The 25,085-nt window shown below is 47.7% G+C and overlaps 1 protein-coding gene across 4 annotated transcripts in view; it reads left to right on the top strand.

Annotated features, from left to right (window-relative positions):
- The first annotated feature begins 10,212 nt into the window (after window positions 1–10,212).
- KMT2A (lysine methyltransferase 2A) overlaps window positions 10,213–25,085 on the top strand; it is a 132,810-nt gene continuing 117,937 nt past the window's right edge. For all 4 annotated transcript variants that reach the window (XM_069948485.1, XM_069948487.1, XM_069948489.1 and 1 more), the window contains exon 1: window positions 10,213–10,539. In XM_069948485.1, coding sequence (XP_069804586.1) covers window positions 10,270–10,539 — 270 coding nt within the window. In that variant the 5' untranslated portion in view covers window positions 10,213–10,269. The remainder of the gene's footprint in view (window positions 10,540–25,085) is intronic.

The raw sequence follows: 25,085 nt of genomic DNA on the forward strand, positions 1-25,085 counted from the left end.
TAAAACCGAAAATGTTGGTCCCCTCAAAAATAATCTGGGTGTAATGGTGGAGGGGGAAGAGGAAAAGGCCAATCTACTAAATACATTCTTCTCTACTGTATTTACAGAGGAGAATCCCATAACAGAGGACATGACTATTGATAATATAAATCCTCCCATAAATCTCACCTGCCTAACACAACAAGAAGTGGGGAGACACCTTAAAAACATTAAAATCCATAAGTCACCGGGCCCAGAAGGTATCCATCCTAGAGTCTTGCAAGAATTAAATACTGTGTTAGACAGACCGTTATTCCTAATATTTAAAGATTCTATTACGACAGGGATTGTTCCACAGGACTGGCGCATAGCTATCGTGGTACCAATATTCAAGAAGGGGTCAAAGAGTGATCCTGGAAACTACAGGCCCGTAAGTCTAACATCTATAGTAGGTAAAGTATTTGAGGGGATTGTAAGAGATGCTATACTGGTGTATCTTAATGAAAATAATCTTATGACGCAGCACCAGCATGGATTTATGAGGGATCGGTCCTGTCGGACTAATCTGATCGGCTTCTATGAAGAGGTAAGTTATAGACTGGACCTGGGGGAGGCTGTGGATGTTGTGTATCTGGACTTTTCAAAGGCATTTGATACTGTGCCGCATGAAAGGTTGGTCTACAAAATGAGGATGCTGGGACTCGGGGAAAATGTATGCAAATAGGTAAGTAACTGGTTGTGTGATAGAAAACAGAGGGTGGTCATTGATGGAACATATTCAGATTGGGTTTTAGTTACTAGTGGGGTACCACAGGGGTCAGTGTTGGGTCCACTTCTTTTTAATATTTTTATTAATGATCTTGTTGAGGGGCTACAGAGTAGAATCTCAGTTTTTGAAGATGATACTAAACTGGGTAGAGTAATCAGCACAGAGAAGGATAATATCATATTACAGAGGGATTTGGAGAAGCTAGAGGCTTTGGCGGTGAAATGGCAAATGAAGTTTAATGTGGATAAATGTAAGTTTATGCACTTGGGCCGTAGAAATAATAAATACAGTTATGTGCTAAATAATAAAACACTGGGTGAAACTACTTCCGAAAAGGACCTGGGGGTATTGGTGGACAGTAAACTCAACTTTAGTGATCAGTGCCAGGCAGCAGCTGCCAAGGCTAATAAAATAATGGGATGCATCAAAAGAGGTATAGATGCTAAAGATGAGAACATAGTTTTGCCTCTTTATAAATCACTGACCACAGACCACATATGGAATACTGTGTACAGTTTTGGGCACCGGTATATAAGAAGGACACAGCTGAACTGGAGCGGGTGCAGAGGAGGGCAACAAAGGTCATTAAGGGAATGAGTGGGTTACAGTACCAGGACAGGTTATCATGCTTGGGGTTATTTACGCTAGAAAAAAGACGTCTTAGGGGCAATCTGATCACAATGTACAAATATATGAATGGACAGTACAGAGATCTTTGTAGTGATCTTTTTACTCTTAGGTCTGTAACCATGACAAGGGCCTGGATGCTTTTCTTGAACAATATAATATTACAAGTTATGAGCATTAGATTTCCGGTGATAGGTTGATCCAGGGATTGTTCTGGTTGCCAATGGAGTCGGGAGGGAGTTTTCTCCCTGTGATGGGGCAATTGTCGTCTGCCTCATGGGGGGTTTTGCCTTCCTGGATCAACACAGTAGGATTTCCCTAGGTTGAACCTGATGGATTCTTGTCTTCTTTCAACCTTATTTACTATGTTACTATGTTAAGATGGCGCCAGGTAACTTAGTAGTGTGCGCACTGCAGATCACATGATCGGAATGGAGTTATGGGCAAAATAGAGTTTTTTCCTTACTCCAGGATGGCGCTCGACAACTCTAAGGATATCTATACGCATGCGCAAGTGTTACTATGTGGCCAGAACCCTACAGGGAGTCACTGACACACCATTTGACTGGAACATTTCCGGACTTGCGTGGACTGTTTGTGTACAAGCGGTGTGTCTTGTGGCAATCCCTAAGTCAGATTGGCTAAAAAGATGGGTTGATGAATGACAGCCTCTTCCATGTGACCCTTTCCGAGCTGGAATAAGCTTTTGTATGTTTATAAACAGGACTTTATTGATACACACGATAGACACAGTTTATGATATGGAGTTTCTATCATGTACACTGTGTATATTTACCTGATTCACATTATTATGACAATGCAATGAGTCGTTTTACGCTTTTTTTTATATGTATATATTCTGATGTCACTAATTGGGAGGCATGTCCGGTGGGCGTAGCTTCCGATATAAATTTCACTCATTTACCACTTTGTAACTGCTTGAGAAAGACTCTAGAGCAGAGTCGAAACATTGCCACACCTGTTGGGTGAATAAAATACACCTTGACTTTAATTTTGGAGTGCCATCACTTCTCTATCTTCATTGACGTACTGATGGTACCAGGGGTCGGTTACCTGGAGTCGTGCACCCACGTGCTGGAAGCTCTTTGACTAGAAGTCTCCACAGTGCCGTTCTACCCTTTTATCATTAGGTTAGGGGGAGGTATATGGCAGGCAGGGAGCAGGTTTATAGGTGAGGGAGATGTATTGGACAGGCAGGGAGCAGGTATATAGGTTAGGGGGAGGTAAATGGCAGGCAGGGAGCAGGTATATAGGTTAGGGGGAGGTATATGGCAGGCAGGGAGCAGGAATATAGGTTAGGAGGGAGGTATATGGCAGGCAGGGAGCAGGTATATAGGTTAGGGGGAGGTATATGACAGGCAGGGAGCCGGTATATAGGTTAGGGGGAGGTATATTGCAGACAGGGAGCAGGTATATAGATTAGGAGGAGGTATATGGCAGGCAGGGAGCAGGTATATAGGTTAGGGGGAGGTATATGGCAGACAGGGAGCAGGTATATAGGTTAGGGGGAGGTATATGGCAGGCAGAGAGCAGGTATATAGGTTAGGGGGAGGTATATGGCAGGCAGGGAGCAGGTATATAGGTTATGGGGAGGTCTCCCCATAGTAATCTCTCCTGTGCTCCCCCATAATAATACCCCCTGTGCTCCCCTATAGTAATTCCCCCTGTGCTCTCTCCATAGTAATCCCCCCTGTTCTCCCCATAGCAATCCCCCATGTGCTCCCCCATAGTAATCCCCCATGTGCTCCCCCATAGTAATCCCCCCGAGCTCCCCCATAGTAATCCCCCCCGTGCTCCCCCATAGTAATCCCCCCGGGCTTCCCCATAGTAATCCCCCCTCGTGCTCCCCCATAGTAACCCCCCCCGTGCTCCCCCATAGTAATCTCCCCTGTGCTCTGCCCATAGAAGTACCTCCACTGAACAACAGAAACAAAAAAGAAACAAACAAATGAACTTACCTAGTGCAGGCTCCACTGCAGCAGTGTGTCTCCCAGGAGCCAGCTCTAATCTATTCTCCTCTCTCCCGGTACAGATGTTGCGTCGGAGACGCTGCTTGTACCGGCAGTCCCGGCTGCTGCCGCTGCTGCACGCACGTCGACGCCCACTGGAAGCTCTTCTGATCCTTCAGTGGGTTTGTCCAACATTAAAAAGGGGGCGCCCCCTTTTCATTGATGGGGTGATGTGCCCTGTGCACAGGACACACACCCCTAAGGCCGGCCCTGCCTCCACAGTTCTGTCCCCTGATCCAAGCCCCTGTGGATCTGCCATGATTTGGAAGGTGAGGGAGACTTCCTGGGTCAGAGTACAGTGGTGTAGATCACGCTGTGCAGGCCATGACCCTCACCCACTCCCGCTTGCACCCAAAACAGGGAGCTCTTAAACCAAAGCAATGCTCTTAAAGCGACTCTGTACCCACTTTGTGACCCCCCCCCCCCCCCCCCAACTACTTATACCTTCTTTTAGCTGATGAGAAGTTCTTTTTGCTGGTATGTTTATCCATGCTGGTGTCGATTTCCAGGGGCCGAAATTCATACTTTATTCGGGCTGCAGCCGTGCCAAAGAGGCGTGGCCCAGAGCAATCGTGCCCGAGGCACGCACAGTGATGCTACTGGCCCTGCGCGTCCCTGCACGTGCGCTGGATAGGAGCCGGCACCACAATGGTATGCGGGGGTGGGGGGGCAGACAGGAGAGGCAGTGAAAGTCTGGGCGTGTCACAAACACGGGGCGGGGGCGGCTTTGTGAGGACACACCAGAGAGGCGGCGCGGACCCGCCTACATCATTGCAGCGGTGCTGGGGTGGTCAGGAGGCGGTGCATGCGCAATGATTGCTAATACTGTGCGGTCGGAGAGGGCGGATCGGGAGGCAGGGGGAGACAACCAAAGCACACAGGTGGCGCTGGCCCAGGGCACGATCGCTGTAGGCCACACCTCTTTGGCTACAGTCCGAATAAAGTATGAATTTCGGCCGCTGGAAAATGACACCAGCATGGATAAACATATCAGCTAAAAGAAGCAGGGCTCCAGACTAAAAAATTTACCTGGGAGCCATTGGCTCCTAACCTGAAAAATTTAGGCGCCAAATAGAATATTTGGTCGCCAACATTTTAAACCATGTAAAATTAATGTTATGTTAAATGGGACTTATTGTGTGCAGAGGCCACGGCAGCATCCTCCTCCTTTAGATTCTTTCTTTTCTTAGTTTGAAAACGTTCAACATGGAAACTTGCAACTTGACAACCATATACAGTCTGACTCAGTACTTCAGCTTCACTTGGCTAGCCTTTTAATGAGGCTTACTCTTCTGAACTTGAACTTAAAGGGAACCTGTCGACCCCCGTGCCGGGGTGACAGGCTCCCAACCCCCCTATACTCACCTCATCGCGCCGAGTCCCGCTTCTGAAGATGGTCGGGTCACGGAGATCTCAGCCGCTGCAGCCCGGCGTGCACACTGAGAGATGAGTCCAACGCTCATAGAGAATGACGGGAGAGTCCAGCGCTCCGTCATTCTCTATGAGCGTTGGACTCATCTCTCAGTGTGCGCGTCGGGCTGCAGCGGCTGAGATCTCCGTGACCCGACCATCTTCAGAAACGGGACCCGGCGCGATGAGGTGAGTATATGGGGTTCTAACAGGGGGTTGGGAGCCTGTCACCCCGTCACCGGGGGTGACAGGTTCCCTTTAAAAGCTTGCAACAGTCTATACATACTGAGCTAGACTTATGACTGCAGCCATAGTGACCCCCCACAAGATGTGTATATAAATAGATATATCTCTCACCTAGTGACTAATGCAAGTGACCCCCTACAATACAGACACCTGAGGGGCCCTGATAATAATAATTGTGCATATATCTATCTCCCAGTGTCTGCAGCCAGTTTGCCCTACACTTATAGATGGCCCTCTCCCCTTATAGATGACCCCCTCTACCCCCATTATAGATGCCCCCTCCTCCCCCCCATTATAGATGCCCCCTCCTCCCCCCCATTATAGATGCCCCCTCCTCCCCCCCATTATAAATGCCCCCTCTCCCCCCCATTATAGATGCCCCCTCTTCTCCCCCCTTATAGATACCCCCTCCCCTTATAGATGACCCCCTCTTCCCCCATTATAGATGCCCCCTCTCCCCCCCATTATAGATGCCCCCTCTTCTCCCCCCCTTATAGATACCCCCTCCCCTTATAGATGGCCCCCTCTCCCCCCCTTAAAGATGGCCCCTCTTCTCCCCCCATTATAGATGCCCCCCCTTCTCTTCCCCCCATTATAGATGCCCCCCCCCTTTCCTCTATGCTAAGCAGTATTTAAAATAAACAAACACACAAACTCACCTGACAACCCGCTCCCCCGGCGATCCTCTTCTTCTTCAGGCGCTGTCCCCGGCTGATGCGTGGCTGCCGGGGGTGTCCCGTCCTATCCCCGGCAGCGCCGCGCGTCAGTGAGCTCCCTGTACGCCGGGGCTGTGACTTCTGACACAGGAAGCGTCTCTGACGTGCGCTTCCTGTGCCGGAAGTCAGGGCCCCAGGCAGCTCACTGATGCGCCGCGCTGCCGGGGATAGGACGGGACACCCCCGGCAGCCGCGCATCAGCCGGGGGCCCGGACGTAAAGAGACAGCGCGCCGCCGCCGGGGCCAGTCGCAAATGGCGCCCAGATTAATAAATCTGGGCGCCATTCGAAAATGTCAGTCATTTTGAAAAACTGTGAGCTCTTCTTGCAAAACGCTCTTAATCCAAGTTACTCTTAAACCAAGGTATGAATGTATATGTTTACATATTCTGTATTTATCCCTTTTCTTTTGGTTCTGCCTCTTTTAAGGCGAGGCTTGCGCCAGTTTTGAATGGATTTTTGTGTACTTATATTCAATCTATGGTGTACTTTACATATTCTTGGATCTGATGAAGGGAATTATTCCTGAAATGCATTATCTGCTTTGTAAAGTACAATTTCATTTGTTTTAAATAAATACACTGTTCTTTTAGTATTTGCTAGGTCAGGGGATCATCATCATCATTACTGGGGTGCACATGAGGGGGATCATAAGTACTAGGGGGCACAGAAGAGAGATCATCACTACTAGGGGCTGCAAGAGAGGGAGGTCATCAATACTGGGGGGACACAGAAGGGGGATCATCACTACTGAGGGGCACAGGAGAGGGGGATTATAACTACTTGGGGGGCACAGGAGAAGGGAGTATTGCTATTTCTGGGCACAGAATGGGGATTATTGCTACATCAGGACACAGGAGGGGGAATTATGTTATTTCTGGGCAAAGAAGTGGGTGTTTATTGCTACTTGGGGGGGAACAAGAGGGTTAAGTATTGCAATTTCTGGCCACAGGAGGGATTATTGCTATTTGGGTCAAAGAAGGGGGCATATTAATAGTTTTAGGGGCGCAGAAGGGTTCTTAAGAGTCAGGGACGCACAGGAGTTGGGATTATCACTACTGGGGGCACAGAAGGGGCAGATCATAACTATTGGGAGGCACAGGAGGGAAAGATCATCACTACTGGAGGCACAGGAGGAGAAGATCATGACTACTGGAGGCACAGGAGAGGGATCATCACTACTGGGGGGGCACAGAAGGGACAGATCATCACTATTAGGGGGCATAGGAGGGGAGTCATCACTACTGTGGGCACAGGAGGGGGAACATCACTACTAGGGGGAACAGAAGAGGAGATGATCAATATTTTGGGAACAGGAGTTGGGATTATCATTCTTGCGGACACAGGATAAAGGACTTCAGTTATTGCTAATTGAGGCACAGGAGGGGGATTATTGCTATTTTAGGCACAGAAGGGGGGATTATTGCTATTTAGGGGAACAAGATCGAAATACTACTACTTTGAGAGCACAAGGGGGGGAATTATTGTTGCTACTTGGGGGTTCAGGAAGGGGAAGTTTTGCTATTTGGAGGAACAGGGGGGATCATTATATTATTTTTAAGGATTGAAAGGGATCTTGTTAGAAAAAAAGGTGTATTTACAGCGCAGAGACACAGATGGGGTTAATTACTGTGTCTGGAGGAAATATTCATATTTGGGGCACTATGAATGGGGTACTGTATAGAGGTAAGGATGGGGCTGGAAATGTACGGAGAATAAAGTTGGTGGTATTATTTGGTATGTATATGTTGATCTCAGTACAGTGGCTTTGTTCAGTAGTCGTATGATGGTAATATGTATGGTGGTAATATTTATTCTTTTTGGAGTGGTATTTTTTGGTAACTTTATGATTTTTATATAATCTGTGCTGATACTGCTGCAGTGCATCCCCACTTAACCCTTTTGAAACCAGTATCCCACTTGCTGTGCTGAACATACTGTGCCTGGCTCAGCAAGTCATTTGACAGCTTCCTCGCTGGGCCGGTTAAGGACTGCCCCACCTGCTGTGCCGAATGGAGTGCACCTATCCTAGAAAGGAAAGGATTAAAGGAGAAGTCCTGTGAAAATGAAAAACGGAAGGAAGGTAGGGGATGAGGAAAAATACTAAACAAAGTAAACCTCTCACTGTGCCACTGTAGCGCTGCTCCTTGCACACTGATGTAATTTTTCGCTGGAAACCAGGTATCTTATGTTCCCTGCTCATCCAGCTTCAATGGCCTGGCTGAGTGACTGCCCTCTCAGACAGTCAATGACTGGGGCGGAGTTCCAACCCAGTCATGAATTGGCTGAGTGGGCAATCGATTACCCAGGTACACTGGCAACAGGACCCAGGAGCAGCGCTACTGGGCATAGGGACAGGTAAGAATACTTTGTTTATTATTATCCCGCACCCTCAGCCTTCCTTCTGTATTTCAATTTCCCGGGGCTTCTCCTAAACCATTACATTGCTGGGCCAGACGCAGTGTACTTGTGCTGAGTGCACTACGTTTGACCAGGCAAGAAAGTGGTTAAGTGTGCTAGCAGATGGGCGGCAATGCACCTGGCAAAGTAATGAGTGGGGCGTCACTTGAGTTGACACCTTCCTTACTGTGCCTGGCGCAGTGTTGCCAACACTATGCTAAGTGTGCAGTGTAGCACCCAATCCAGCAAGAATTGTCTAAGTCCCTTTATCCCTTCCTTGCTGGCGCAGTGCGCTCAGCTAAGGCTAGGTTCACACTGCGTTTTCAGCATCCGTTTAACGGATCCGTTTTTTTTAACGTCCAGAAAAATAGGGTCAGCAACGTTTTTTGGTCCGCCAAAAAAAACAGATCCGTTTTTTTTATAATGGAAGTCAATGGAAAAACGGATGCACACAAATGAATCCGTTTTTTGCAATCCGTTTTTCATGCGTTTTTTTGCAAAAAAACGGATGCGTTAAACGGATGTTGAAAACGCAGTGTGAACCTAGCCTAAGCAAGTGAAGGACAGGAGGGCACTCTTCCCCACTGTGCCAGAGGCTGCCAGATGTGGTTTTGTACTGCAGGTGGGTCCAAGACCTCCCATCTCCTAGTTGTTGGTCTGGGGCGTCAGCACTTGGGAGTGCCTAGGGAAGCATGAACTCCAAATACAGGCCCGGTTACAGCACGCCTAGGGATGCATGAACTCCAAATACAGGCCCGGTTACAGCACACCTAGGGATGCATGAACTCCAAACACAGGCCCGGTTACAGCACGCCTAGGGATGCATGAACTCCAAATACAGGCCCAGTTACAGCGCGCCTAGGAATGCATGAACTCCAAAATACAGGCCCGGTTACATCACGCCTAGGGATGCATGAACTCCAAATACAGGCCCGGTTATAGCACACCTAGGGAAGCATGAACTCCAAATACAGGCCCGGTTACAGCACGCCTAGGGAAGCATGAACTCCAAATACAGGCCCGGTTACAGCACGCCTAGGGATGCATGAACTCCAAATACAGGCCCGGTTACAGCACGCCTAGGGATGCATAAACTCCAAATACAGGCCCGGTTATAGCACGCTAATAGGCATCTACTAGGTTGGGTCAATCTTGGAACTTCAATTCCAGTCTCCTGATCTGTCCCAGTAGTACTGGCGATTGGTATTTACTGCACATGCAAGTAAGGGGAACTGGGGGGAAAGTGTGTGCAGTTACATGGCAACAGCAGGGTCACGATTTGGAGAGGAAAACAGGAAGTGATCAGTAATTTTTATGAGATTTCCTTCAGGATGTGACGTCATTCCTAAATTCTAGTGGCTTTGATGTGGATTCTTGGATTTGCCACATTTTTTCAGTTCTTAAGTTATCACTTATGTGTATCAAAATCCTTCTGAAATAAAATCTTTAAATCTATATATATATCACCCTGTCATGTCTGATTCTGGAAAACAGGGGTTTCACCTAATATGATGCCAAAGGTTGTCAGGAGCTTTCCCAGACTCCTGAACAGCAGAGGGACCTTGGCTGTCAGATGTTTAGACCTGTTGCCCTTTTGCCGCATGACCGGGCAGGTTTGCCATTCGGGTCTCTAATCTCTCAAACATGTTCCCTCTGTAACAACCAGGGAACGACTTCATAGAATTTTTAACATTTTTTATGTTCATTTAGGGGAGGGGACATGCTTTGTACGTCCCACACTATCGGGTGGTTACCAAGCATTAACTAAAACTTACAGGATTATCTCACTAATGTGCTAATATACAAGTAAAAATAACAGTATTCATGTCTTGGACAGCAACTCCTCCCTGGCCCCTGCCTCTGTATAAATCACACCGCGGCGCTATCACTACAATTGCTGTTAAGTAGCAAATCATGTTCTCGGGCTCCACACTCCCGAGGCGGCCCTGCAATCCGCGCGCGCCATAACGTCACGCAGCAGTCACATGCTAGTGTCATGCGCCGTACAGGTTCCGGGGCTCCTATCTCCTCCCCCGGCCCTGCTCAGTTGCTGTTGCTCTCCAGCCCGCGGTGATAATATCCCAGGACACAAAATGGCGCACAGCTGTCGGTGGCGGTTCCCAGCTCGGCCTGGGACCGGCCGGAAACTGGGAGCTAAACACAGACTGGCAGCCGTGCTGAGGGAGGATGCAGGCGTCACCGGATGCAGCACGGGAGCTGCGAATGGAACGGTGTTGGCCCCCGGGAGCCACGGGAACTGTGGGGGGGTTGGACCGGGATTTGATGCGGCGTTGCAAGTGTCCGTGGCGATTGGGAGCAACCTGAGACGGTTCAGGGACGTGTCCGGAGGCAGCAGCGGAGAGGTGAGGAGGGGACGGGGGAGGATTGATAGGGGGGCGGGGTGGGGGATGCTGCGGGTGTCATTGTGTGGGGTGCAGGGTGTGTGCACGGTACAGGGGGGTGTGCGCACATGCAGCACTACTGATGGGGGGACCACCTGAGCCTCCTGTCTGCAGGGGGGCCCTGTGCCCTGCATACCACTGGCAGCCAGGGCATGAGGCTGGGCAGCTCTGGTACAGCTGTGGTGGGGAGAGGCACAGAAGTGCCAGGCACTGCAGGTGAATGTGCCATGTGTATCATGCCTGCAGCATATGAGGGGCATCCCTGGCATCAGGGCTCTGGTGCACCCAGCAATAGATTACCATGCCTGCAATGTGTGATATTTAGTAACTGCAGCAGGCACATTATAGGGTGTTAAGCTGTGGCAGCATCCTCCAGGCACTCTTAAAGTAATACCAATGGATACCAAGTCTCCTGCCTCTGAATTGATGGATGCCATGAAATTCATATCACAAGAGGGATATGGGATAGGGATGGGCATCCCTGACCTGCACATGCACTGTCCATGTGGCTGAAGGTTGCATGCAGGATGTATTATGTATGCTGATGCCAGATTGGCATGCCAAGGTGCCAGTGTGGAAGTGTATGGTAAATGAAGCCAGGTTGTCTAACCCTATGGCTGTTGGGGAGCTGTCAGTGTGTAGGTGTGCTGGCTGTACTGTGATACTGTGTAACGTATGTGCATGTCCTGGGTGAGAGCATGTGCTGCAGCAGAGCGCTGCTTATATGTCAGCTCTCTGTCCTCAACATAAGGGGGTGTGTCTGCCTCTTACACATGCATGTAAATACACACTTATCTCTGCTCCTAACACTGTTTTCTGTATAGATGTGGCTTAGATTGATGTCCTACATGTATTCTTGAAGCCATCATGATGGTAGATAAGCTGTATTTCTTTTATTTTTTAATCCTGCTTTACCATGTTTACCAATGCATGTTAATGCTTACTCTGCATAGATGATGTGATGGCGTTGATGCTTCATGCTCTTTTGTATGTCACCTTGGTGGTGATTAATACAAGGCTGGAACATCTCTGTATGATCTCAGGTCATGGATATTGGTGGATGTATTGTGTTTGGGATCCAAGGGGCTGGGCTTTAGATTTCATGTGTGTCGCACTTTGAGGAAGTGTATGGAGGAGGCTCCTGTCTCTGCGTGTGCCAGTGTATGTATTTATCTCTGGTCCCTAACTGTATGTTTTGCTTTGAGGCAGATTTTATAGGCAGGTGTTTGATATTTTCAGGGTACCGTTTCATTGTGTGATGGTATGCATATGATGGGGTATGCATGTCACGTGGCTGTGTGCCTATGAGTAGTATCATTGATCTTGGGGCATTGTTGTTGTTGTAGTAATAATCCTTTCATGTCAGGAGTTCTATGTTGTAAATATAGGAGGAGTGGTGTATGTGGGCTGGGCACTGCTTATTGTGTTTGGGACATGATGAGGAGGGGGGCTTTGTTTTGGCGGCAGAAGAGCAGCTGCTGTCTGAGTCTCTGAGCTGGTTGGGGTGGGGGGGGGGGTCTTCTGTTTGGTTGGGGGGTGAGAGAATTTTGTAAGACCACTGCTTATCACTTGCTTTCTAATCTGCATCTTCCCCGTTGTTTTCTGCCTCTATTCTCAACCCTTTTGAACAGTTCATCTTTGATAATGTAACTTGTCTCTTAATACTTAACTTTACCCATGTCTCACACCATTTGCTCCACACAGCGTGTATATATTGGCTATTTGTAAATATTGCCACTATAGGTGAAAAGTTTCATTCAGATAGCTGTACATATTTTGTATTGGGATATGGGACCATAATACGGTTTACTTGGTTAGATGTAGCATGATCTCTTGCTCTTTTACTCACGTTTATTTCCCTGTCCCTTTCTTCCCTTTAATTTTATTTTTCTTTCTTTCCTCCTTTTGCGGTCTCTCTCTGTTCCACCCTTCCTCTTCCCTCTTTTCACTATCTACCTTTTATTTATATAGCGGCAACTGATTCCAAAGCCCTTTACATAGCTTTGTCAACTTGGTTCTTGTCCCTACTATGGCTCACAATCTATAATCATTTGTTTGTTGTTTTGTGTTGGAGGAAACCCTCACAAACATGGTGAGAACTTTGGTGAACCTTGTGATTTGCAATGCTACAGTGCTTCTGCTGGCCTCTGCCTCGCTTCTGCTGGCCTCTGCCTCGCTTCTGCTGGCCTCTGCCTCGCTTCTGCTGGCCTCTGCCTCGCTTCTGCTGGCCTCTGCCTCGCTTCTGCTGGCCTCTGCCTCGCTTCTGCTGGCCTCTGCCTCGCTTCTGCTGGCCTCTGCCTCGCTTCTGCTGGCCTCTGCCTCGCTTCTGCTGGCCTCTGCCTCGCTTCTGCTGGCCTCTGCCTCGCTTCTGCTGGCCTCCTTGTCTGTCTTTTTGTCTGATGTCCACATTCTGTGACATGCAAGTTGTCTTTATCAGTTTCTTCCTGTTACCTGTTCCTTATGCCCATCATGGTACAATCTATTGCTTGTCCAGAGCACATCACTATTTCTAGGGAAGATAGCAGGAGAGTGCTCAACTAAGGCCAGTCGTGCCAACAAACATATATCCACAGCTTCAACGCACAGGTGTACAACCAAAGGAAAACGTGTAAGAACCGCAGGTGTCTGTAAACTCTACTGTGCAAAGCAGCAACAAAATTTTGTCTCAACACACCAGAAAGCCTTTCTCAAGCTCAAGATGCTTGAAAGGCTCTTTCTGATGTGTTTTCCCACCAGGCATGATGTATCGATACCATGCCGGGAGTGGGGAAACTCTTCCTCAATCTCCATGGCACTATAGTGTGCGAGTTGTGCGACTGTGTCACTATAGTGCTTCAGGAAGATACAGGTGCCGGCACTGTCTGAATACTGCTCAATCAGTAGCTGTGCGCTGAAGTCGGATAAAGGGCTAATAAACTGCACTGATAAGTAGCTGCGGTGCTCGAACAGAGACAAGGGCAGTACGGTGTATAAAATATAAAATAAGTCCAAGCACTCACCGGATGAAATGATCTTTGTGCATTTATTCAGACATCACAGGGAGGGAGTGGTGGCAAGGGTGCGGGAGCGTGTAGCAGACAACTGTTTCGCGCCTCAGCGCTTTGTCAAGACTTGCCTCCCTGTGATGTCTGAATAAACGCACAAAGATCATTTCATCCGGTGAGTGCTTGGACTTATTTTATATTTTATGTACTGTGTCACTATAGTGCTGCAGAGATTTAAACAGTTTCCCCGCTCCCGGCATGATAATGATACATCATGTTGGGCGGGGAAAATCTCCATTACAGGGCTTTCCCATCCATAGCCACCATAATATATGGGGCACGGGAATACACCCTTAGGGCCAGTTAACACTGAGCAAAAGCAAAGGAACCCCGCCTGCATTCGCCACTCTCTGCTTTCAAAGAATTGACATGATCACTCACGTTGTGGACATTGTAGTCAGTCTTTTGGAGAGTGGCACATTTTGGCTCTGTTCACAGCTCAGCCTTTGACATCCTTGTAGTTACTCTTCTGAATAGGCTCACAGTGTGTTTTGCTAGCAGACTGTTTGGGGCAAATGTGGTATGTGAAAAATGCCCCTATAACTAGTACATTAAAATGGAGCTTGCTGGGCAGCTGGAATGTGAGCACCATGCAGATATTGTGGTTTCTTCTCCAGTATGGGAGGCTTTGTATGCTTAGTGCTCTGATCAATAGTTCCAGGCTCTGTACAGATTGCTGTCACTGTTTGGAAACACTTGAAAGACAGAAGGAGAACATCTTCTGGTGTCTGGCTGCTTTGTGTGTGTTCTATTTCTCTTCAGCTTATATTAGAAAGCACCAGTCACAGGACACATGTTGTGGACGCATTCAAAGTATTTTTACTATTTTGGTTTGTTGTTTTTCCCAAATCTGACAATTATTTTGAATTTTATATTTAATCGTAATTGGAGCAACTACCAAGCAGGGCTGTGGAGTCTGCAAGCAGCAGCTCTAACTCCTTCATAAATGGCCGGTCAAACACCAGGGAACTTATTAGTCCAACTAGTGTAAAGTAGATCTGGCTCAGAAGCGTCTCCCTAATGTCCTACATGATCCTGGGGCGACTTCTGAGGGAATAAGGAAAGATACAAAGCAGATTCTCCTGTGTGTGCAGTGGATGCAGCCAGTCTCCAGCCACCATGTCCTGAACTACTCACAACTAGACTAGATGGAGCAGGTGGTCTTTTCAGCTGACTATCTTCTATGTTTCTAACAAAATATTCACCATACACAAAGAAACACTGTTAACAATGCCAGATACCTGTGATATAAAGGGGTCAACCATAGTGGCATAGAGGGGTCAGCCATAGTCCCAGATTTATCAGCTCTCTGTCAGCGTCTGCACTCCTGAATCATTGCAGCCCCACAGGAGCTACCCACTCAGCTAGTCAGTGACTGCAGCTGTGTCCCGTCCCACTCACTGACTGGCTGAGTGAGCATTTCTGAGTGGGGCCATAACTTCACAGTATTGTAAGCATGTTGCTCTGTATGGGCACGGGGCAGGTCAATAGGACTACTTTATTATTAACCCCCCCCCCCCCTGAATTTTTTTACTCTTGCCCAGTTTCCCCTTTTAATATCTGCCTCTCTTACACACCCGCAGCCTGCTGCAGCCATAGCGCGTGCACACACATACACAGCCTGCTGCAGCCATACCGCACACATGTACATACACACACACACACTCAGCCTGCTGCAGCCATAGCGCACACACACACACACACACACACACACACACACACACACACACACACACACACAGCCATAGTGCGCACACACAGCGTGCTCTAGCCATAGCGCGCGCACACACAGGCAGCCTGCTGCGGCCATAGCGCGCGCGCGCACACACAGGCAGCCTGCTGCGGCCATAGCGCGCGCGCGCACACACAGGCAGCCTGCTGCGGCCATAGCGCGCGCGCGCACACACAGGCAGCCTGCTGCGGCCATAGCGCGCGCGCGCACACACAGGCAGCCTGCTGCGGCCATAGCGCGCTGCGCGCGCACACACAGGCAGCCTGCTGCGGCCATAGCGCGCGCGCGCACACACAGGCAGCCTGCTGCGGCCATAGCGCGCGCGCGCACACACAGGCAGCCTGCTGCGGCCATAGCGCGCGCGCGCACACACAGGCAGCCTGCTGCGGCCATAGCGCGCGCGCGCACACACAGGCAGCCTGCTGCGGCCATAGCGCGCGCGCGCACACACAGGCAGCCTGCTGCGGCCATAGCGCGCGCGCGCACACACAGGCAGCCTGCTGCGGCCATAGCGCGCGCGCGCACACACAGGCAGCCTGCTGCGGCCATAGCGCGCGCGCGCACACACAGGCAGCCTGCTGCGGCCATAGCGCGCGCGCGCGCACACACACAGGCAGCCTGCTGCGGCCATAGCGCGCGCGCGCACACACACAGGCAGCCTGCTGCGGCCATAGCGCGCGCGCGCACACACGTACATACACAGCCATAGCGCGCGCACCTACGCAGCCATAGCGTGCGCGCATCAACATAATCTTCTCTCAGAGAGAAAACACCACACCGAGGACATAGGTTACACCACTTAGCCTTCTCCTCTTTCTCGTATATTACACATGATATCTTCATAATACCCTGCTTCTCATATACAATCATCCAGGAAAAGAACAGCAGAGATCTCTCTCCACACAATGGGCTCTTCCAGCTCAGAAACAAACTACCATATAGTGACCTCCAAATTATTCCCTACCACCCTTATCTCATAGGGCCAGTGTTTTATTACTGATATATGAAGGAAACTAAATGTATGTGAGAGGGTTTTTCTGTTTGTTATAAATAAAGGGCTTAGATTGATAGAACATATAATATATTAATGAGGAAAATTTATAAAATTCATATGAAAACTCAATTCTAGTTTTTTAAGATTTGTTTTAAAGCCAAAGTCCTTGACTCCACAGCCCTGCTGCTAAGTAAAATTCCTCATCATTATAAATCATCAAGGGTATTGTATGTGTAGCTATCTGGTATCCTTACAGAAATGTACAAGTCAATGTAGCCCATTCACCTAGTCATCCAAAGAGTGAGGTCAAATAAGAAAATTACTGTGGAAGTTTTTGTCTGACTTGATCCTAAAGTCTACAGAAATAAGTCCGACCTGTGGGCATGTCCTCCATCTGCAGTTTGTGCCTCCTCCCTCATGTAGGGATACACAAATATTGATACTCAGGGACTCCCTTGCTTTTGATACTGTATGTTGATTTATTTATTTTTTTCAAATCAGCTGGTGTCAGAAAGTTATACAGACTATACAAATTATCAGCTGATGTATATATGCTGATGCAGAAGGTGTTTTTTCTTTCCAGGCTGGCAAAGTGCTCTCTACTGCCACCTTTGTCTGTAACAGGAACTGCCCAGAGCAGGAGAGGTTTTCTCTGGGGATTTGCTACTGCTCTGGACAATTCCTTAATTGTCGCAGACAGAGGGGCCTACAGAGAGCGTAGTGTCAAGACTGGATAGAATACAGAAAACAGATCACTGATCTCAGGGAGACCAGCCAAAGATAACACTGTCGGCTGCCAGTTAAAGCGCTCAGTACAGTGCATTGCTGGTGCATTGCTTCCTGGGATATATCATTATGCAAAAAAAAAAAAAAAAGGTGGAGCCTCATTTAAAAGTCTTAAAACAAACACAGGGCTAGCCAGATATGATGAGGGGCAACACCCCGAAACCGCTTTCTGTGGATGGATACCTGGCCTTAGTTTTTCCATTATCATTACATTGACTTGTAGGACCACTTAAAGGGGACCTGTCACCCCGGCTGCTGGGGTGAAGGCCGCCCGACCCCCTGCTGGAGCCCCTTATATTTACCCCTTCCTCGAAGTCCCGGACCCCGTCCTGCCGCCAAGAAATCCCCGTCGGAGAATGACTGCTCCAGGTGTGGAAGCTTTTGCTCAATAAATATATTATCGCTTCTAGATTTCATATAGGACGTTGACCCGGGGATTATTCTAGTTGGGAAGGAATTTTCTCCCTGTGATGGAGCAATTGGCTTCCTCCCTTGAAAACTTGTGTTCATAATTTGCCCCCTTTTTGCTGATGAAGCATTTGCACAGTGCTGTTGAATATTTTGCTGCAACATACTGTAACTAATGGGAACACTACATAGCTAATAACTAAACTAATTTCTTACTTACTGTAGGGGATTACCCTGCTTTAAGCCACATTTAGGATGAGTGTAGACCTGGTACTTTTTTATTTACTAATACTAGAAAAAGACTGTGTTATTCATACTGTTGCGTGTTTCCTGGACAGTGAGAACAGGACTAGGGTGTGACCATGTGAGCAGACTGTTGGCCGGTGGAAGTTCAGCATTCACATCACTGACTATTTTTTATGACCCATTTTGTTTTGAGGTGATGTGCTCCGGCAGTCTGTCACATGTAGCTCGGATTTGGGCTTATTTCACAAGCATCAGAGGAAATGTATCTTGCAATAGCGAGAAACTGTCAGGAGCTACAGACTGCGTAAAACAGGGACTGGCTCCTAAATACCAAATATGATTAAGGGCCCTATTACACGGTACAATGATATGGAGGAAGCAAGCGCCGACCTGTCAGGTCAGCACTCGCTATCTGTGCTACTATACGCACCGACATCTGCTGCCACCGTTCCTCTTACACAGCAATGGACAGCAGACCATCTCTATCGTGATTGTTAATTTTCAACCCGCTGAAAGACCACAATCGGCCAACATTGTGCATGTTGGCTGATCGAGATCTTTTAACAGGTGCTTATACATCAAATGATTATTGGCCGGAATGGTTGATAATCTGCCAAGTATGGCTGATATTGTTTGGTGTAATAGGTTTTGGTGTTACTTGCACTGCTTTCAGATCTGGCATCAAAGGGATTAGTTACTGGATTGCAGTCCCCCAGCCACTACAAGCCACGTCCAGTTTGATAGGCAGACTCTCTCCCTATACATAAATAGGTTTGATTGACTGGGCCAACTAAAGTCCTGTTTGATAGATGCTCTTTGCTCCAACCCATAGAAGAATTTCCTGCCCTGCTTAATGATAGCCATAGGTTAACGCTAGAGAAATTGCAGGTATCGCAATTCTTGGGGGCAACTTTTATTTTCAGATGAATCGTCCCTTGCATCCCAGCTCCTGTACGAAACTGAAAAAAAAAAATAAAGCCATTGACACAAGCTCATTTGCAGTCATTCTTTATATGACTTATGGCATTTGGGTCATCCCCGGGAGCAATAGTGCACATTATTCTGCCCCCTTCTCATAATTCTCATTCCTGCATTGATGACTTTTTTTTGCCAATATCCTGACATGGTACATTGCGGTCCCGGCGTGTGATTAGCTGAGTGGCCTTTCTGCTGACAGGCCACTCAGACGCTGCTGCCCTGGACTGGGAAGCTGCAGAGCACAGGATAGAAGACCGGGAGCGGGGAGAGGTAAGGTATCAGGTGTTTGGGCAAGGGCTGCATGGACATTGCTAACGAAGTCCATGCAGCCCTTACTGCCCAATTATCGGGCTGTCTGTGCCGATCTAGCAGATAGTCGGCCCGTAAAATAGTACCCTAACTCATACCTGACAGAAGCTCCGATCTCTTCCAACATTTCCCAACATACAAAGTTGAGCTGGGAGTGAGGGGAGAGAGATGTGGTGTGTGCTCAAGTCTGGAGTACATCTATGCGATCTGTCTAGGAGGACTGGTTGGACTGTGTTCAGACACATGGACTGTGTACAAGGCAGCTGCTGCTGTAAGGTCTGCACCAAGATTTAGAACTTCTGTTACTGCTTTAACCCCTAGACGACCCATGACGTAACCTTACGTCCTGGGGTTTTTTCCCGCTATGAAGCGCGCTCTGGAGCGGAGCGCGCTTCATAGCAGGTGGGGGCCGGCTGCAATCAGCAGCCGGGACCTCACCGGTAATGACACGCTGCAGCGATCGCGCTGCCGCGTGTCATTAACCCCTTAAACGACGCGATAGCGGCGCGACCGCGGCGTTTAAGTGTGAGTGACAGGGGGAGTCCCCTGTCACTTACCGATCGGGACCCCCGCAGTGTGACTGCGGGGGTCTTGATCGTTGAAACGGACTGCTGGAGGTCTCTCACCTGCCTCCGTGCGGTCCGATCGGCGATCTGCTACACTGAGCCTGCACAGGCAGGCTCAATGAGCAGATCGCCGATAACACTGATCAATGCTATGCCTATGGCATAGCATTCATCAGTGTAGAAATCAAAGTAATGTATGTAGAAGTCCCCCAAAGGGACTTCAAAAGTGTAAAAAAAAAAAAGTTCAAAACACTATTACACTACCCCAAAGCCCCTCCCCCAATAAAAGTCTAAATCACCCCCCTTTCCCATTATATAAATAAAACATATAAAAATGAATAAATAGATAAACATATAATATACCGTAGCGTGCGTAATTGTCCGATCTATTAAAATATAACAAGCGTCATTGCGACCGGTAAACGGCGTAGACGAAAAGAGGGGAAAAAGTGCACGGATTACCGATTTTATGTTACATTATATATTAAAAAAAAAATCAATAAAAAGTGATCAAATTGTCCGATCTTCACAAATATGATATTAAAAAAAACTAGAGATCATGGCGGAAAAAATTACACCCCATACAGCCCCGTAGGTGAAAAAATAAAACCGTTATAAGCGTCACAATAGGCCCATTTTATTAATATTTAATTGCCAAAAAAAAGGATTTCATAAAAAAATATATATATAACATTAGAGAATCTGTGTAACCTGGTTGTGTTCGGACTGACCTATAGAGTAATAGTATCATGTCGCTGTTACCATATAGTGCATTACGTAGACACAGGAACCCCCCAAACGTTACCATATTGCATTCTTTCTTACGATTTCACCTATTTATATCTTCATAAATAATATATTTGGGATTCCGTCATACATGTTATGGTAAAATGAATGACGCCATTACAAAGTACAACTATTCCTGTAAAAAACAAGCACTTACATGGCTTGTAGATAGAAAACTGAGAGTGCTAGAGCTCTTAGAAGGGGAGGAGGGAAAAACGAAAGCACTAAGATCAAAATTTGCGCGGTCCACTGGGTCATTTTGGGCCTGGTCCTCAAAGGGTTAAAGGCCAAGCTGGAACTGCACTTATGTGTGATGGCAGCATGAAGGTAATGCTGGATTTTTGTTCCATTTGTTTTTGTAGTGTGAATAAACACTCGAATTGCCTGTTTTCCTCTGTCTGCTACCGCTACCTAGCTGTACCTGAGCAACTCCCCTACACAGACCAGTATCCCTCCCTGTGCCCCCTCTGTATAGCAGACCAGTATCCCTCCCTGTGCCCCCTGTGTATAGCAGACCAGTATCCCTCCACGTGCCCCTGTATATAGCAGACCAGTATCCCTCCACGTGCCCCTGTATATAGCAGACCAGTATCCCTCCACGTACCCCTGTATATAGCAGACCAGTACTCCTCCATGTGCCCCCTGTGTGTATATGTGTGTATGTGTGTGTATATATATATATATATATATATATATATATATATATATATATATATATAACAGTGGTGCCTTGGATTACGAGCATAATTTGTTCCTGGACAGAGCTTGTAATCCAAATCCACTCTTAAACCAAAGCAAATTTTCCCATAAGAAATTATAGAAATGCTGACAATTGGTTCCACACCCCCAAAATAATGATTTATTATTCTGAATAAAATTTTAAAACTAATGAAACAAACATTCAGAAACAGCTGAATATGTGATATTATAAGTTACTGTACAGTAATGGAGAGGATGGGAAACACAAGGGCTGACAGAGACTGCAGGGAGCATGAAGGAATGAGCAGGGCAGATGTGGGCACATACATGCAGCGCTCTCTGTCCGGGCAGAAGGGGGTTACATCTATGAAGAGATTACCCCCACAGTCCTGTCCCCTGATGCAAGCCCCAGCCTGAAGTGGATCTGCTATGATTTGGAAGGTGAAGGAGACTTCCTGGGTCAGAGTACAGTGCTGTAGACCTCGCTATACAGACAATGTCCCTCCCCAACTTGCCCTCCCACCCAGTACAGGGAGCTCTTAAACCAAAGCAATGCTCTTAAACCTAGTCATAATTTTGAAGAACTGTGAGCTCTTAAACCAAAACGCTCTTAAACCAAGTTACTCTTAAAACAAGGTACCACTGTATAGTGTAGTGGTATGTTTCCATATCCCCCCACTTACTCCAGTGATGCTGCACTCCTCTCCTCCATGGTATAAGCAGGATCCTGCAGGGCTGAGGCTCCTCCCCCTGTTAGGATCCCCATACCCCTCAGCTCTGCAGGATCCTGTTTACACCACTGAGAAGAGGAGGATCGCAGCGTCCCTGCAGTCAGCACCTCACCTCTGAGGAACTTGAGTGGATTCGCGCTGCTGCAATCCTCCTCTCATCTCCTCATCACTGTAGGCTCCTGCAGGGTGGAGGCCCCTCCCCCAGACCAGGTCACAACCCCATACTCACTGATGCTTTCCTTTCCTGCTGCACAGTGTTGTGACCTGACCTGAGGGAGGGGCCTCCACCTTGCAGGAGCCGCTCAGTGATGAGGAGAATTGCAGCAGCGCGATCCTCTCAGTTGACGCGCCACCTGCACTGAGGAGGCAGGAGGAGAGGACGCTGGTACTTGCTGTCATCTGACTAGGTAAGAAATTCCAGTCAAATGATAGCAAGTGCCATCAGTTATGTGCGTGGGCTGGAGGCCCACAGGAGGAAGTGGCGAGGGGGGCCGGCGGGCCCCCCTAGCGTAGGGGCCCGGTCGCCATGGTGACCGTTGCGACCCCTATAGCTACACCACTGCTAGAAACCTAAAGGATTGGAGGCCCCTATCTTCAGGCACTCCACTGCTTATACTCCACCCCTTTGGCCACAATCAAATTCCCTCGTGCTTTGTCTCGCCCCTTCTCAATTTACATTTGTACTGATCAAGGATGTATCCTCTTCTATCTGTATTATGTATCGAACCCCCAGCAAGAACAATCCTCATTTCCTCTGACATATCATGGATCTCAATAAGGAATAGGGAATTCAAACTTTTTGCTGAAATCTTATTAACCCTCACCCACCCCTCACGTTACACTATCTAATCTCCATGCTTTGATACAGCAGTTTGGCATTTTCTCTGGATATAAAATTAAAACAGCCAAAACAGAGGTGCTTCTAATAAATCTCCCTCCATACCCTGCAATCAAACATCCTCTACCAATGGCAAGACTCTTCTCTTACTTACCAAGATGTCCACCTTACTATAGTTCAGATATATCTTACATATTTCCACAATTTTTTTTTTTTTGCAGGTGAGGCTCTTGAACAAATAGACCCGCTTCCGCTATGACTTGGTAAAATAGCTGCAGTTAAAATGACCATCCTTGCCATGCTTCTCTATTGTTTTTGAGACTCCTCCAGTTGTAGTCCCGAGAGGCCCTTCAGGCATCTATTTTATGATTTGTGTGGACCGAATAGCAAAACAAGTACTAATACTAGTAATAATTTGGCCCTCCCAGATATTCTAAAATACTTCTGGGTCACTAACCTAAGGCAAATTCTGACCTGGTTGACTGTCTCCTTACACAAAATGGATGGAAATTGAGATGCTGTGGCTCACCATTATCCATCCCAATTCCTTCCTCTTGTCCACACCACCTGCAAACAGGGCTGTGGAGTCGGTAAGCCGCAGCTCCAACTCCGACTTCTCCAGCTTCTCCTGTGTGTGCAGTCAGTCTCCAGCCTCCATGTCCTGAACAACTCAGAACTAGACTAGATGGAGCAGGTGATCTTTTACTGCTGACAATCTTCTATGTTTCTATCACCATACTTAAAGAAACACTGCTAACACTGCCAGATCCCTGTGATATAGAGGTCAGCCATAGTGATATACAGGGAGTCACACATAGTGGTATAGAGGTCACACAGTGATATAGAAGGTCACTGTGGGGGGCACACACACACACACACACACACAGCCTGCTGCAGCCATAGCACACATACATACAGCCTGCCACAGCGCACACACACACACACACACACACACACACACAGCTGCATCCATTGAACACGAGAGCAGAGAATGTGATACCTAGCAGATAGCAAGATCCGGTAGGGGTGTCCCCACTTATGGGTAACAAACAGGAAGAAAAATTAATCAAAAGAATAAGTGGTGGACTAGACACTTGATTATGCAGTGTAATGCAGAAGTTTATTTATATAAGAGCTAGTGTTTCATATGTACAGTGAGAAAATTGTGCTCAGAAAGCACCCATATATATGATATACACATAGATGGTAAATGGAGATAGGAACATGTCCACGGTGTGGTTGGCTAGTAAGCCCTGCCTCACTCTAGGAACCCGCTAGGACTGAGCACCCTCAGTATCTAGTGGGAGCAATCCCTAGTAAAATGTGTGAGACAGTCTATTTCAAGGTGGAGAGTAACATAGCCTCAAAAGAGGTCTTGTCGTCTGTATGTGGTACGTCAATACAGGGCTGTGCAATAAATGTTCACATATAACATAGATTATGGTAGAGACAGGAGTTAGAGAACGGCAAGTAAGTTTTTCCACAGGTCATCCGACGCGTTTCCCCTTTGGTCCTATACAGGATAACCAGGTTCATCAGGGATGCAACATTATGTGGATTTATCAGCCATGTAGTATATCTCTCCAAGCTGTCAGTTTCGGATAGCGGTCTTGGCACAGAGCTCCATAGGTATGGTATTGGTAAGAGTACAGGACAGATGGTGTCCAATGCCACTAAAGGGAGATCCCAGTGTAGATAGCACGATGATGCCTGTGATGGGGATTATAGTCCCTCCATGATGGGGATGGAAACTAATAGCACAGGCAGGCATAAACGGTAATCCCCTGTGTAGATGAAGCAGGGCCGGTAAGATGTGGTGTAGTGCTAGGCGGCTATCTACACTGGGATCTCCCTTTAGTGGCATTGGACACCATCTGTCCTGTACTCTTACCAATACCATACCTATGGAGCTCTGTGCCAAGACCGCTATCCGAAACTGACAGCTTGGAGAGATATACTACACGGCTGATAAATCCACATAATGTTGCATCCCTGATGAACCTGGTTATCCTGTATAGGACCAAAGGGGAAACGCGTCGGATGACCTGTGGAAAAACTTACTTGCCGTTCTCTAAATCCTGTCTCTACCATAATCTATGTTATATGTGAACATTTATTGCACAGCCCTGTATTGACGTACCACATACAGACGACAAGACCTCTTTTGAGGCTATGTTACTCTCCACCTTGAAATAGACTGTCTCACACATTTTACTAGGGATTGCTCCCACTAGATACTGAGGGTGCTCAGTCCTAGCGGGTTCCTAGAGTGAGGCAGGGCTTACTAGCCAACCACACCGTGGACATGTTCCTATCTCCATTTACCATCTATGTGTATATCATATATATGGGTGCTTTCTGAGCACAATTTTCTCACTGTACATATGAAA

Source organism: Dendropsophus ebraccatus, chromosome 12 (genome assembly GCF_027789765.1).
Source record: "Dendropsophus ebraccatus isolate aDenEbr1 chromosome 12, aDenEbr1.pat, whole genome shotgun sequence".
NCBI lineage: Eukaryota > Metazoa > Chordata > Amphibia > Anura > Hylidae > Dendropsophus > Dendropsophus ebraccatus.